The sequence below is a fragment of the Protopterus annectens genome, chromosome 2.part0 (genome assembly GCF_019279795.1).
Source record: "Protopterus annectens isolate FY-2018-M chromosome 2.part0, PAN1.0, whole genome shotgun sequence".
NCBI classification, from domain to species: Eukaryota; Metazoa; Chordata; order Ceratodontiformes; family Protopteridae; genus Protopterus; species Protopterus annectens.
The window spans coordinates 1,817,417,086-1,817,433,397 of NC_056728.1; the positions used below are offsets into that span (position 1 = coordinate 1,817,417,086).

The 16,312-nt window shown below is 37.2% G+C and overlaps 1 protein-coding gene across 2 annotated transcripts in view; it reads left to right on the forward strand.

Annotated features, from left to right (window-relative positions):
- The window catches only part of ELP3 (elongator acetyltransferase complex subunit 3), a 1,566,942-nt gene that overhangs the window by 37,238 nt on the left and 1,513,392 nt on the right, over positions 1-16,312 (forward strand). For both annotated transcript variants that reach the window (XM_044061854.1, XM_044061853.1), the window contains exon 2: positions 14,353-14,452. In XM_044061854.1, coding sequence (XP_043917789.1) covers positions 14,353-14,452 — 100 coding nt within the window. The remainder of the gene's footprint in view (positions 1-14,352; positions 14,453-16,312) is intronic.

The window sequence follows — 16,312 nt, forward strand, 5'->3', positions numbered from 1 at the left end:
GTAGTTATGTTTTTAGTATTGATATTAGTCTGCAGGAAGATGCATATGGAGGGTCTTCACTCTTTTTTATAATCGCTGCTATATCAGATTCTCTCCATGGATCTGGGGCAACCCCATTTCTGAACAAAGGCTTGATCTCCATCTCAAAACCTCCATTGCAAGGCCATCTAACTGATTTACTGTTAGTCTGCTTTAATGCTTCCATGTACCGTCTCTATAGAAAATTACTTCATTGGTTTCTGTCTAAGATGTAGGGTCAGTTTTGGAAGTCATTTTGTTCCCAAAGGCTTCAACCATCAACTAATTCTTCCTTGATACCATATGACTAGTGCTCAGTTTTGTTAATGTTCCTAGAATCTTCTCCAGATCTCTGGCTAGTTTTCCATCAGCTTTCTGCATCCTGAAGACTGACTTCAACTTTTGCTTTCTAAATTTTGTGGCTAATGTGTTGACCAATGTGGAAATTGAAGTAAATTAAAAAATCCATAAATGCTGCCATTTCTTTTCAAGTTCTGGTTCAGAACAAGCCTCAACTCCCCATTTACAGTCTTAAGTTCCTCCCTCTCCTCTGGTCAAACTATAAAGTTTTGCTTGCAGTCTTACTGTTTTTCCCCCTTATTTCTATGAATTTCTTCCACAGTCCTCTCTACAATTTTTTTGCTATATTATTCTACACTTCATCCCTGACTCTGTGCTCTTCCTGTTGTGTCTGCAATACAAGGCACCCTTCCAATTGCCCCCTTACTAACGCCTTAAACCAGTTGTTAAAAATGATCCTTTGGAGAAAACCTAATAAGAACCATCAGTGTGTTACCTGGCAGGTGCTGCTAGAACACACCAACCAAACAAAAGATTGGAGAATGGTCCAAAAGGACCATTGGTCCTAGCTGCTGTTTCTTTACTAGGCCAGCATTCTCTTCAGTGATTTGGAATTTTATGAGACATAGACCAGGCTCAGTGCCTACATGAGTAGATGCACGTGATATGTATGTAACAAGCCCATCACTGTACAGCAATTCATAAAAAAACGTTTGACATCTGCTATCTTTTGAGGTTCCCTGTCCATGTGTGAAGACCCTGGAGTCGTATTCCAGTCAGTCCTCTGTAAATAAGTCACTATTTTCTTCATCAGTGCTATATCTGGTAGTGACTGGACATGTTTTGATCTGGCTGTTATGAGTGGGCCCTCCCAATGCCCTTTTCATCAAAGGGCATAACATCCACTGGGATCAACTAATATTTCCATGGTCTGGGACCAGCACCTATGGGGAAATCAGAATTGCCATGCTTCGTCTTCTAGCTTCCTGGTGGGATGCCGTTATCCCCCACGATACAACCCCCTGCTTGGCAATTTATTATGCTCTTGCTCCTTCGTGTTTCCTCAAACCAAACCAACCATATCTCCTACTGCTTAACAATCTGCACAAAACAACTTCTCTTCTTGGGTTGCAGTAGTCCTTAATATTCCAAGAACATATTTCAAGTTCCTTCATTCAAGATTTGTAAGCCTTGGTTTGAGTCTTCACCTTGCTTTCATTTCTTTTGCTATTGGCCATTTACCAGTAAGCGTCACCCCTGTAAATTCAAGGGCTGCAATCTGTACTCCTCCTCACCTTCTCTGAGCAAGCTATACCTGTATACTCCTTGTTACAATAAGAACTGCCATTAAACAAAAGTAAGCTAACAACCAATAGACAACTATATGCCTCTAGTAGGGCATAAGTAACTTGCCTTTGTTATGCTTTACCAGTCGTATGTTGAAATATTACCTCTGTGAGAGAAGCTGAGTGGCTTCGGGTCTGTCGTTGAGAATATCTAAGAGGAAGGAGAAAAGAAAAAAAAAAAGGGACAGGGAAGGGTCTGGTGGGAGAAGAAACTTATCTGCTAATATTATACTGTCTCACTTACTGATTGCTCCCCTTTGAATTAATTGTTGGTCTATTAATCCCCTTCATGATATCCCTTTATTTTCTTTGGTCTCCACATTTACAACAGGTTCCCCTTTCACTGAAAAATAATTCAGCCAAGACCTCAGCCAGGATCCTCCCTCTCCTAGTAATTTTCCATTTCATATGCAGTATATAGTTATACATCTTCAAAACTGGCATTGCATTTTGTCACTCTACTGTCTAATATGAATTTTCTTGCCAGCAGACACACGTGTTCTAGGTAGAACAGAAAAGTAATTCAAAGTCTCTGCATAGAAAGGCAAATCCTTGTAAGATTAATAAGGAAGATAACTCTCACTGTAGTAGTTTATCATTAGGTGGCAGAAATGCAAAGAGCTTCTTCAGTTCCCTTTTAACTCCATGCAGAGGTCTCCTCCTTCCATTGCTGCCCTGCCTTCACTTTAAAATACAGTTGCTTTTCACTATTTTCCTCTCAGTTGGGGAAGCTTCACAAAAAGAAAAAAAATGGAGGTAGAAGAGAAAGTCACTAACTGTTCCGTTACAGAATTTAGACAAATGCAGTTGCTGTCCAAAGATTAGCCCCTTTGACCCCAAAAAATGAACGGATTCTTTCTTTAAAAACGTATCATTTCTGTACTTACAAAACCATTTCCTAACTGGCTTGCACTGTTAATCTGTGAATTTGCAAGTGTGTCTAACCTCAAGTCTAACTTGTATTCTTTTTAATATCCCTGCATTTGCTGCTTGCATCAAACATTTTTGCTGCAAGTAACCCTTTACTGCAAACGCATGAAGAGCAGCAGTGCATAAAAAAAAATTTGTCACTCAAGTGTAATAACTGACTGTATTCCCTGCGCTTGCAAAGACTTAAGGTTCCACGCACCTTCAATTTTAATGTGCTTTGACACTTGATTCACTAGTTGTTTGGATCAACTCAGCTCTTACTCTCATGGCCGCATACCTTTTCAAAAGGGAAGAGCACAGCTTGTCAGGACCTCTCTGTATTCAGAACCTGCCGCTCACAAGGCAGTGATGAGACTTGGTCCCTGGTCTTCTACCACTGTATTTCCCTCCTGTGGCCTCTGAAGCTTACCTTTGACTACCCATAGTGCCTTGACTGCATTTACAAAAGTTCACATTCCCAGTGATGATAGCGTCCCTGTAGCTAGGTACAACAGTTAAAATTTAATGTCTTTCTGTCAAAAACACATATCATCTGGACGAATTGGATGCACTTATTGTCACTCTACTGCTTGCTCAGCTTCTACAACTTGGATAACAGCTCTCCTTAAGTGAGGAGAGCACACACACTGCAATGATCCGCCTTGGTCAGTGCACCAAATTTTGCAATGGTGTGACACTGTATGAACCCTCTACTGCCTTATCTCATTTACTGACATTCTAGACCATTCTGACAATTTGGCAATACATTTATTGCAGTAGTTTGCCCCTGCTGTCTAGGATGTACCACTGTTCTAAAATCTCATTTTCTTGCATGATATTCCTACTTTAGTAACCTTTTCCTCCAGAACATCTTGTCTGGCTTCTCCCCATGCTTTCAGTGCCATATTCATGCCCAAGGTCACTTGGATAACATGTGCATGTTCATTTAAGGCTTCCTGGACCTCACTAAACATGCTTGTTTTGTTCAGTGTTCCCTCCAGTCTGTTACTGATTTTCTTTAGTTCACTAAATATCAGACTCTGCGAAACCATCTCCTTCATTGGTCAAGCTACATGGGTTTTCCTGTCCCAACATCTCTAACCACTCAACCCTACTGGAGTTAAAACATGTTTTTTTCCAGTTTTGCAATTTTTCTCCCCTTTTGGCATATAAAACCTGTCCTCTTCAGTAGCAGAGTTGCCCCTTTTTCACTGGGTTAGTATGGCAGAATCGTACCCCATCTATAAACCAGAGCTTACTGTTAGTTTAGTAGCAGTGCTGTACTGGATGTCTGCAGAGAAAATATATTAACATTGAGATAAAGTTTGAACAAATATGACTTGGAACTTACTGTGCTAGTCAAGTGGAAATTTTGATTTTTGAGCATGTTTTGTATCTGGTTTCACTTTTGTAATTTATTTTATTATGAAAGATAACTAAAGCATAATTCTGTTAATGACCATATTTCTTTAAAACCACATCTTAAATTAAGAGCCAGCATAATATAATGAATATAGTGTTGGTTAGGTTAATCTATTAGACATATAGTTGTTCTAACAACATTGGATTTGACACCAATAGTAGGTTTTTATACTGCAAGGTGTCATTACATTTAATTTTATTTTTTTATTTTCTGATTTTGAACATATTGTTTGGTCATTACACATTTTATATATTAAATTTTGTAAAATCAATTCATGAATACAGTTATATCATTATTCTTTGATCAATTTATTTTATAAAATGTAAATATTTATATTTAGTTGTCTATTATTATTCATTTTCATGTAAAGTTTTTTATTCACAAAATTCATTACTTTTATATTTGTATTCATATGTATTTAAAGGCTGCTGTTTTCACTTTCATGGAGATATTTCTTTAAAGAATGAATGGAGTGGTTAATTAATTAATTTAATTAATTAATTGAGCAATTTGTGAAGTGTGGGTTGCTATTTAAGTGTGGATGGATTAGTATTACAACAGACTCTGATGATACCAGTTTACTGGTGAAAGCGCTAAGTCTGTATGTTTTTGTCGGAATAAAAGGAATTCATCTTTTGCCTTGGTGTTTCTGCATCCTGAATTTGCTGTTGTGGAAAACTGTCTTTATAATTCTGTTAATGTTGTCACCTTAAGATTTATTTGAGAGCTAATTAAATTTTAATTTGAATAGATGTGCTTTATTTCTAAAATCAAGGTGATTTTTTTTTTGCACTGAATGTTATAAGCTATCATTTTATTTTTGTTTATTTTACAAAGAACACGCAATTGTCTCTGGTCTCGTGACTTTCAGAATATGTTAGAAATGATAGTTAGTTTAACTTAAATTAAATTTATTGTTGGAGAGTTGTAACTTAATTAAAATCGTATGCAGATTACTGACAAAGCTACAAGCACTTTTGCCAGAATTTTTTTTTCTTCTTTTCTAATCTGTAAACAGCAAACAGTAGTTTAAGATGCACATTAATCATCAAGACTTGGTGCACAGTAATAATCCCATTTACTTTTAAATTGTATAACACTTGCACAGTAAAATGAAACATTTTGAAACGCTCCATTATGCTGTTTCAGTATATTGTAACAACACTGGAATTCCTTGGCTTTTTTAACAGCAGTTATAGAAAGTGTGCATGACATTTGTCCACTGGATGGCAGTGTGGATCTTTCTTAACTTTTGTTACATTGGAGTAATATTTTTTAATGCATTACCACTGATGTAGCCTTGCGGTTGTTTATCTAGAATGTATTTTGACTTTATTTCTGTTAATATAAATTTACTTGTGCTGGTTATTGTTTTGGCCTTGCAGTATGTATCTCATCCTTGAAATATTGAACACATTTTTTTTTCTGGGGAAGTACATACCTTTCTTTATTATAGTGCACAGAATGTGGCGATTATTTACGCTGATTTTCTGAAAAAAGACACTATTTCATGTAAGTGCTACTATAGTGTGAGATTTTATCTGGACAAATAAGCACCCCCTGATTAACTTGTTAATGTTGGGTCTCGTACTAGGCAGTCAAATATGCCAGTGCTGACTGTCAAATACCGTCCCTATATAAAAAACAGATTTGATTCTGCCTGCTGTCTGTACTGGTAACGTGTTCATGGCTTTCTGTTATAAACTTAGAAAGTACCTAGAATAACAGAATGTCTGTTCACTTGCATTTTCTGAAGGATACAAGTCTAAAGCTCAAATATCTATCACTAATTAGTGATGTCAGTCTTCAATGGATTGGTCGAAAACCAAATATTCAGACCAAACATATGAGGCAAAAATCTGGACATTTTGTTGAAATCTGGGCATTTGAGAGGCATGGCAAGGGGAGTGTAAACATAAGTAACTTTTGAAAGCTGGGAAAACACTTTGTCATTTTTTTTTAACTGTAACTTTTAGAACATGGAGCAGCTAAAGCTCCACATAATACAAAGAATTATGATTGTGTTTCCGATTGTAACCTTTGTGTAAATCCTTCACATGGATGCTAAGATTCACCTCATGAGTTTCACTGCTAAGGTGAATTTCTTGGTATCCATGTTTCAAACACATAATAAGAAGGCTATGATTGATCAATTATAATCCTGTACACATGGAACGCTTTAATTATGCTCATAAATTTGGGGGGGGGGGCCTGTACTGTATGCACCTCTGTCATCAAAGAGATGCATAATGTGTTGTGTTATGGCTTAAAGCAATCTTGTCTCATGATAGTGCATAGTGTCCACAACAAAACAGCAGTCAGAAGCTGCAGAGTTGTAAAGCACTACTTTGTGCCACACATAGTAAAATACTGGTGTTTAACAGCTTTTAATGCTGTTGACAGCCAGAAGCAGTGTCCCTGTGATGGATTGTCTCCTGGGCAGCACTGTGTGTTTTATAGCTTTCATAGCTGTAAAACACTTTGTATTAGCTTCAGTAAAAAGTAGTATCACATTGTAACAGCTGAAGCTTCATATGCTGCAAGTAATTTATGATGGGGTTTTCCAGCCATAACCAGGTTGTTGGGTACTTTCAACATGGGTGTCAAGATTCATCTCTTGAGTTAGACTGTACTACATTTCAAAGTGAATTTCTTTAAATTGTCTTGGACGTATAACTTGTTATGATCAGACACCTAATTAGAATTCTTAATATTATGTTTTATATAGAAATACACCTTGAGAACCTTTTGTATCCATGTAACATTATATTACAAGTGTAAGTAGCACTGGCTAAAACTTTCTCTGTCTTTCTCTTTTTTTTTTTTTAGGAAAACACGTTTTGCTGTACTGTTTACTGAAGGCCTTTTCTATCACAGAACATTATGCCTTACTTGTAGGAGCTTGTGTAGTCATCAAGGACTTAAATTTATTTATTTATTTTGACAAAATTCCATCTTTCTGATCTGAAATATGTTCCTTTCTGAATTCTTTTTTTTTGTGTGTGTGACTTTTTAGACCCATTGCCTTTCGATCATCAGCCCCTTCTCATCAAACAGCCGATTATGGGATAGAGGATCATTCAAACAAGCATGGGAGGTAATTACAGGATTTTTATTTTTCTCCCCAGTCCTAACCCCACACGCCTGATAAGGTGCTGAGGAGGGGCAATGCAGTGTGTTGCCTCTAGAGGGTTTCTGTAACAGGAGCTTCCTCCAAGCAACTATGTCCCTCCTTTCACACAAGTGGTGGTATCTTTGGTTTCACCAGGGAGGTAGCTTTGCACTGTGTACACTCCCAAGTGTATTCCAACCCACTGCCTTTCCCCTTCTAGGAAAGGCAAGTACACCATGTCCATTCACTCCCTCCCTTCCCTACTTGGCTCCTGCAGTCCCAGGGCCACAAATTGCAGATGCGTCACCTGGGTCGCAGTCACGGCTGCATCCCCCTGCACCATGGAACCAGGCTTTTCCTGAATGAACTTTTAACTCTGAAGCATTTTAAGAATTCTATGAGAATTTTGAAGCAGGTCTTTGTAGTATGAAAGGACTCTGGAATTAATGATTGTCAAATGTATTAAAATCGGTGTCACTGCATGATAGCAACACTTTTTACTGAGCTGTAAAATGGTAGGTTGTTTTTTTTTTTTTTTTTTTTTTTTAGAAAATGCACTGATTTTATTTATCAGAACAAAACAAATCAGTAATACTAGTAAAATGGCAAACATTGCAAAAATGACAGCATGTCAGTGGTCATTAGCCCGTGCATTGATAGTTTGCAGCCTACACCATATCACAACATTTCAGTCCTTATTACGTACATATTCTTTACATCATACTAAAATTTGTGCATTCATCATACTGATCATTGCTGCAGTAGCCTCAACTGCATAGGCTACCTGTTTAAATTTTGACACTCAGAATACCAAGTGCCAACAAGCTGAAAAAAAAGACAATACAGGAGAAGAGCAAATCTTGAAAATTACTCTTCTCCTTAAAATTCTTTTTGCAGTAGGGCAAGGCCCCCCCCCCCAACTCCTGAACTTGTATATACCAACTCTGAGATCACCATACCTCAAAGAAAGGGAGATATTTCATGAAATGGCATCTCAGACTTTGTATATGCAAGTCTGCTCTTTCAGCCATTCACGGTCTGTAGCAGGTCCCAAAATTTCATATGGTTACTGATTTTATGGGTTGTATCCTACCAAGGCTATAACAGCTTGCCAGCTTACAAAGCTTCAGGGCACTTCCTTGCACCCAGACTGTCAGTCATCTCAAGCTTAGGTGACTAAAAAGACAAGTTTGGTTACCAATCCTTTCAGAGCTTTCCTGCCACCGAAGAGAACACTCCTCTGCAGGCTTTTGAGGATTATTGGTCGGCTTGTGTGGTATGCTTTGTTGAACTTTCCTGCTTGGGAAAGTTATTTTGGATGGACTGACATGCAACTTCTCTTTTCCTGTCAGTTTAAAAGTTGTTTCAAATAATTGAACACCATTTTTTTTTATTCTGTAGAGAAACTGTGTTTATTTTAATTTTGAAGGCTGGCAAAGTGTTAAGTGCTTTTTACTGTATTTTGATGGGGGAAAAAGTGACTTTGAAAGACTTAAAAATATTTTACTGACTTTTGCTGCTTGTTTTCCCTTGAGAAAGAGGCAGCATTTTCAGCTTGATCATGGAACAAACTACTGGTCCCACAAGTTGGTCTTTCTTCCAGCCGCAAACGGCCCTTGCCACCCCAGCAGGCTAGCAATTTCCTCGGCCTTAGTTGGGTGAGACTGCTTTGGCCATAGTTTGTTCCTCCAACATCCTAGATCCCTCTGGTGCAACACTACAGTCACTGTCGGCCAGAGGTTAACCATGTCCGTTGTAGTTTTTAGGGTTCCCTCGGGTGGAAAGTGAAAGCCACTTTTGTCAGAATTGGGAGAGTGTTGTGCCTATGCCTGGGGATGTTCCTGTTGCTATTAATAGCACTGTTGGCCCCATTTTTCCTTTCAGAATAAAATAGAAAACCTGTATCTATTCCTCCTCAAATTTCATATAGTAGTTCTCTGGGTCTGGCTCAGGATTTAATTTGGATTGTAGATCTTTCTTCTAAGATAGTTTCTGGTAAAAGAAAGAGAACTATTTTCCGTAAGAGATTCAAGTTTATGAATCTGGACAAGAAGATTAAGGGACAGATAACATGGTCATGATCTCCTGTCCCCTCTGAATGTCAGTGTGGGAGACCACCACATGAGACAAGTGCTCGAGGGCCATCTTATCCAGAGGTTGCACTGTAGTATATCTTGCCCTTTCTCAGCAACAGTCCCTCCCCAGATGTCCCATTCTGTCATAATTCTACAAGAAGAAAAGAAAACAGTAAGCCTTCTCCAGAAAAGAGCCATCCGTGAGATCCTGGTCCTGCCTGGCCATCAAAGGCTAGGAATTTACTCAAGATTCTTTATTACCAAAGAAAACCAAACACCTCAAGCCTTCATAGACTTGTCATAAAACTTTCTAAGTATGTATTATGTAGTTCTATTTCTGTTTGTTAACCAGGATAGTCCGAATGGGCCGAAAAATATCCTCATGCAAATTAAAGGTAATAAATAGGAATTCTTGCAGAAAGTATCTCTGCATTATATATAATGAATTGTACAGATGCATTTGTGTGCCAGGTCATTAAGAAGTTGTTTTGATAATGTTAATTAGTTTAGAGGCGTAAGTGCTTGGAAATTAGAGAATTGAGTTGATGCATGTTAATTGAGTTAATATGTAGATACATTCACCATATGCATGTCTATGCTTGCAGCACATCCATGGATACTGGGTTCCAATGTGTTATCATCCCTCAACAACTGGCCCCTAGTAGCTCCAACAACTGACAGACTTCCTGCCTCAAGGGAGTCTGTTCTGTTACTGTTGCATTCTTTAGGGATTGCAGTGAAAAGTGAAATCCCAGTTTTATCTACAGTCAGTCATATTCATTGGGTAAAATCTGAACACACTGTCTTACTGAACCCATCTTCCCAGACAAGATTTCACCTCTTCAGAACATTGATCTTCAGATCCTTTAGAGTCTAATAGTTGTGCCTTCTATTCCTAGATCGTACAGTAGCAATGCATGGTTCCCAATGCGAGGTACAGTATGACAGTGTTCCAGTGGACCCTAAAGACTCAGTGGAATCAATTTGCCCTTGACTGCTGCAGTCATAATATTTCAGAAGTGCAAAGAGCATTCCAGCTAGTGGATCCACAAGTCCAGTCTATATGCCTGAGCTTATGCTTTCAACCCCCCTCCCCATTTCACCATCACAACAGTTGCCACCACATGAGGGTGGAGAACAAAGCCAGTCTAAATAGAGATGTTTAAAAGATGTCCTTTTGACCTTTTCAGGACTCTCTTCCTCAAGGTCCCATTGTCATCCATACTGACGGTATTACTGTGATATTGTGCATCCAATAAGCAAGGGAGAGCTCATTCCTAGCCTTTTCCTCAAATATGAGGGTCACGGAATGGTCTTTGTCATCTGATTGCCTACAAGTAGACTCCCCGGTTCCAGATGAAGTAAGCTATTTAATAGATCAGCCCCTTCTTTTCCTCCTTATGCTGCATGAGTGGACCTGTCAGCCATTGAGAACAAGGAAAAGTCTTGTTGGGATCTGTTTGTATCGGCTTCTTTTTCCTCATTCCTTCTGTGATGAACTGAGAGGCTGCCAGCCTAGCTAGGTAGAATTTTGTAAATAATTCTATGTCATTGTAATTATTAATATGATCCACAGGCTTGTTTGACAAATGTAAGAAAGCATGTGTTATGTGTTGAGCTTCAAAAATGTAACCACAGTGTACCCTGCTGGACGAAAGCTGATAAGTAAAGAATTTTATGACTGTGTGATCTCAAGCTAGGAAACAGAATATCTGCAGATGGAAATTCTTTCCGTTGTCCTGAGAGAGAGATAATTACTAGGTTTCACATGTAAAGTCTTTTATTGCTGTGGTTTCCTGGCAGGTGCAGATGAAAGTTCTGTGAGCCTGGGAAACTTGAGCGGAAGTAACAAGAATGATGTAATCTGAAATGACTCGGCAGTAATGTTGTATTATCAATTTAAGGGCTATCTCAGAAAGTAAGAAGAGCATTTTGTATTTTGTTCTGAAGCTGACAACCGCTCACCAGCACTTGCTTTGCTCTGTAAGTAAAGTTATTTAGAACGTAGTTTCTCTTAGAGACAGGTAGGAATATAGCCAGATTAGTCTAGCTGTTGTCTGTATTTATGTGTTACTATCCTACAGTGTTGTTTTAAAGTATTTTTTGTGATTTCTGAACTCTCTCTGTCATTGTGTTGAGTTAATAAGTATTGTGTTGTGTTTTTATTATTTAATATTTTTAAACCTTTCAACTGTGGCTGTTTTGTGTAGAGATAATTTAAGGTCTTAGAGTACAGCATGTATTTGGTGATACTATATAAGCCACTCCAATAGCCTTGCTGTTCGTCACAATTCCTAATTGGATAATAATAACATTGCACAGTAGAATTGGACACCCTGTGGTAAGGGCCTTTAGAGTAGCTGATAATAGTAGTTGGTGGCAGTGATTACTACCTTATAGGCTAGGCATAAGGGGGCATACCTAGTGAATGTGAGAGAGATGCAATCTGTGGTCACTGACAATTATGGTTCCCCCTACTGTGGGCTTATCTCCCAGAACAGCTTCTCCATTTGTGGCTTTGCAGAAGTCTTCTATCTGGCAAACCTGACATGAAACTTCATTTCCTTTAGTGCAAGTAGATTCCAGGGCTCTCAGACTGACCACGCAGATATCAATAATTCAAATAAAATCGTATTTATTTAAACAACGGTTAGTGCTTTCACATAAGCTTTATCAGACCATAATACACTGTTACAAGTGGTCAAATGTATACTACTACTCCTCCAATCAATTTCCAACACATAACCATGACTATATCTTAATAAAAATACATCCTAGGTGTAAAAATGTCTTACAAATATTTATAAAAATGTCTTACAAATATATAAAGTATACAGTATACATGTGTATGACAATATAAGACAAAAAACATATCTATCAAAATATATACACCTATTAAAACCATCCTAAAAGTAACCTATATATGTATGTATGTATATGTATATATATATATATGTATATGTATATATATATATGTGTGTGTATATATATATATATATATATATATATATATATATATATATATATATATATATATATATATTCCTAACAGATAATTTCCTGTTTTTAAAAAATGGTTTAATGCTGGCCCTCTCATTCAGTCATTTAGAATCCAACGCTGTTCTTTACTTTTACTTTCTATTGTGTTATTTATATCTCCTTCTCTTATATTAGGAACTACTATATCTATAACAATAAATCTAAATGTGTGATCATTGCCCATAAATCTAAACGTGTGATCTTTGCCCATCATACTGACATGAGAAAAATGCATTGGTGAAACATGTCAGTATGATGGGCGAAGATCACACGTTTAGATTTATGGTTATAGATATAGTAGTTCCTAATATAAGAGAAGGAGATATAAATAACACAACGGAAAGTAAATAACAGTGTTGGATTCTAAGGTTAAGAGCAGATGGAGGTAAAGGACTGAATGAGAGGGCCAGTATCAAACCATTTTTGAAAAACAGGAAATTATCTGTTGGGAAATAATAGATATATATGTTACTTTTAGGATGGTTTTAATATGTATATATATTTTGATATGTTTTTTGTCTTGTATGTCTTTTATTGTCATGCACATGTATATTGTATACTTTATATATATTTGTAAGACATGTTTACACCTAGGATGTATTTTTTATTAAGATATAGTCATGTGTTAATGTGTTGGAAATTGATTGGAGGGATAGTAGTATAAATTTGACCAGTGTATTATGATCTGATGAAGCTTATGTGAAAGCGCTAACCATTGTTTAAATAAATACGATTTTATTTGAATTATTGATCTCTGCGTGGTCAGTCTACTTGCACTGTTGTTCGATACTCTTACTTGGGCTACTTGGTGTAGCTCTTATTTTGTTCATTTTACTTAATTTCCTTTAGTTCACTACATGTTTTTTCCACTTTCATTGATGACCAGTAACCCATCTTACTCAGAATGAGTTTGATAACGCTCTAGAAACATTTTTAGGAATAAATAGACTCATTTTCTTTTGTGAACTACAGCCAGGGTATAGAATCCCTTTATAGCATCCCTGCCCAGCATAATTGTCTACTTATTGTAGATGTTTCACTCTGACCTTGGTCCTCCTTTGTTGAAGTTCATTTAGCTTCCGTTTTGCCAGTTCCATATCTCTGGCCTCATTGAAAGCCTGTAAAATCTTTTGGAACCTTTCTTTTGTACCATCATATCAAAGATCCAGTTCCTTCATGGGACCTCTGTTTTGTACTAAAAAGTTAACTCTTCAACTCGTTGAGTTGGCTGCTATGGCATAACTCAAGTTTGTCTTGGAAGACTCTACTGTTATCAGCTAGAATAATTTCAGAGCTTCTGGCTTTATCTGCATATCCTTCTTACCAAGTGTTCTACAAAGATAGCATCTATAAGAACTAACCCTTCCTTTACACTAGACGTGGTGGACAAAAATGACCTGTGCCAAAAAATCAACCTGATTGTTTGTTTGTTTTTCGTAATTACTCTAAATATTTGTTGCTTTTGTTTGGAAGTTCACAATCTAGTCTAAACTGCTTTCTAATTGCATCTTGTGTTGTTATCCAAAATGTTTGTTTAGTTTTGAGGATAAATGTGTTAGAGGTAGTCCCCTCCCTGCTTACTGCTCACTCACTCCATATTAAAGAAGAGTGTTTCTGTGATGTAGCCAATGTTGTGATAAACAGCAAAAGCAAATAATGTAGGATATCACAGGAAGTGAGAATGGTGTCCAAAGAGTTTACAGAATTGGATACAAGCAGGAAAACAGAGGGGAAATTAGCCATATCATGGTTTCTTTATATATGACACTCCTTGAGCGGATTAAAGAGAAGGAAGCATTTTGTGGTAAGAAAAGAGAATAAATTTACTTTTTAGTGGGAATGGCCTTTAACATGTTTTAATTTTAGCCGATTGCCATGTAGTCATCTAACTGTTTGATACGAATGGAAATATAATGTCACATAATTCATAAGTGAGGACTGAATGAAAATTGCTACAGATATATTTTTATTATGTTCAGATAACATTTTCCACTTCATTGCATTCCTACCCCCCATATCATTGTTAATGTTTGTATTAAGTCTTTATTGTCCTACACACTCCATTAGCCTTAATCGTCTTCAAAGTTTTAACTCTTATTTACTAATTGCTCTGCCTTTCTATCCTTTTAGGGGACCTCAGTCATGCTGAGCTGATGATGATGACTGTAGCTGATGTTATCAAGCAGTTGATTGATGCTCATGAAAAGGGAAAAGATGTTAACTTGAACAAGTAAGTACCATATACAGTGTTTGAGGGTTGTTAGCTGCTGCAGGGGTATGTAAAGCAGTAATAAAATGTAGCTTATTGCCCGGTGGTTAAAACTGCAGCTGTTTTATATATCAGGGTCATTATTCTTATTACAGTCAAGTTTTTGCTAAAATTAATGTGATTGTACAAGACTGGTGGTATATTTAGTTCGTATTATATGAATGAATGTTGCCTATAAAATGAGGATGGATGTTCAAATACATTTTATACTTTTGCCCCATTTTAGGTAATGCGGCAGTACCCCCTCATAAGGTGAGTGGGAGTTTTACGTTGGTGCTTATGCCTTGGTCAAATTCCTACATTTGCACTCTGTTCGAGCAGCTGTGTATGTTAACTTGATAGTTGTGGGCTGCTTGGGCTGAGGTGCTGCACTGGTGCTTCGTTTATCATACTGTCTCACCCTTTCAGTGCCTACTACTTTGAAGCATTTTTTTATCAGCGGGCCCTTTTTTGTCTCCTGATTTTTGTTGTGAGGACTACTTTGTTTACTATTTGGAATTTTATTTCTGTTTACTGACGCTTCTAAATGATTTTATCTGGATATTATTCTTGGAAAGTGAAATGATGTGCAGTCACCTAACTATTGCAATTACAGCTGACTTCTATCAGAAGTTTCTCTTTTCTTTCTTTTAGATGTAACCAAGTAGATGTAGTTTGTATTTGGGTCTATATGTTTTTTTAATTACCTACCTACACGTGGAGTCACTGTAACCAGTATTACTTTATGCTTGTTTACAACTTCCACATTGCTCTGAAAATGTGATTTAGTCTTTCTGTTTTTCTGCGCGTCATAGCCAGCTCCCATAGGATTTTCATTGGGCACCAACAGTATATATCGAAGGAAAAATGTAAAATCCAAAGTGAAGCATATTTCTTTGCAATGTGAATGTTTTTGATAGGTTTGTTAAAATGTGTAATGTCTTTTTCTACTGTGTATTTTTCTTTGCTGCTTTACTGCACATTTAAAAGTTCCTCCAGTTGTGTAGGCCACCAGTTTTAAATTGCGACTAGTTTCTCAGCTTGACTATTACCTGATGTGATAGAGGTCAACCTGGTTAGACAGAGTAATTTGACCAGCATAGTTTGTCATAACTGCATCTAATTTTGTCAGCATACTTTTTCTGTACTCATTTCTGTCTTATTACCATATAATACTTTTGGCTGTTATTTGTTATCTGTCTGCCTGTCTGTTAGTTATTTTCCTGTTTCTTTGCCTTTCATTTTTTTTCTTGTCTTCTGGGTTTTGTTTTACTTTACATGTTTCCTTAACTCTGTATAAGCTTATTCAGTTCCTGATTTATAATCTTTAACTCCGCCCTCACCAAGTGCACAGTAAAGGCTTAAAAATGTAGTGGTTTCTTCAGGTAAGACAAAATGAAAAGGAAGTTCTGTTTAGTTCCATGCTGTTTTCTTTCCAGCATAAATTAAGAGTTGCCCTACTGATTGCTAAGACCCATCAGAGAGCAGGTGTTCTGATAGCTTTTTCTTCCAAGGCATGTGAATTTCTTAGAATTTGCTCATTTGCCACCACTACATAGAGCAGGGGATTAAACCCAACCAACCCACCATTCCCAAACCTCCATGCACCTTCCCAATAAAAGTACACTAGCTATTTATTTCACCTACTGCTACATAGATTCATAGGTAGGTACTAGGCTATTGGCCCTAGGGCCTATATAAGCCTAGCCAAAGGTACCCTGGCTTTTGCCACCCAAGAAAATTATTTTCCTGTGCCACTGTCGAGCAGAGCCACAGAAGTGATCCCCAGGGTGAATTTCCTATCTCCCGTCCAATCATCAAGATTTTTCTTGAGTGCTAATG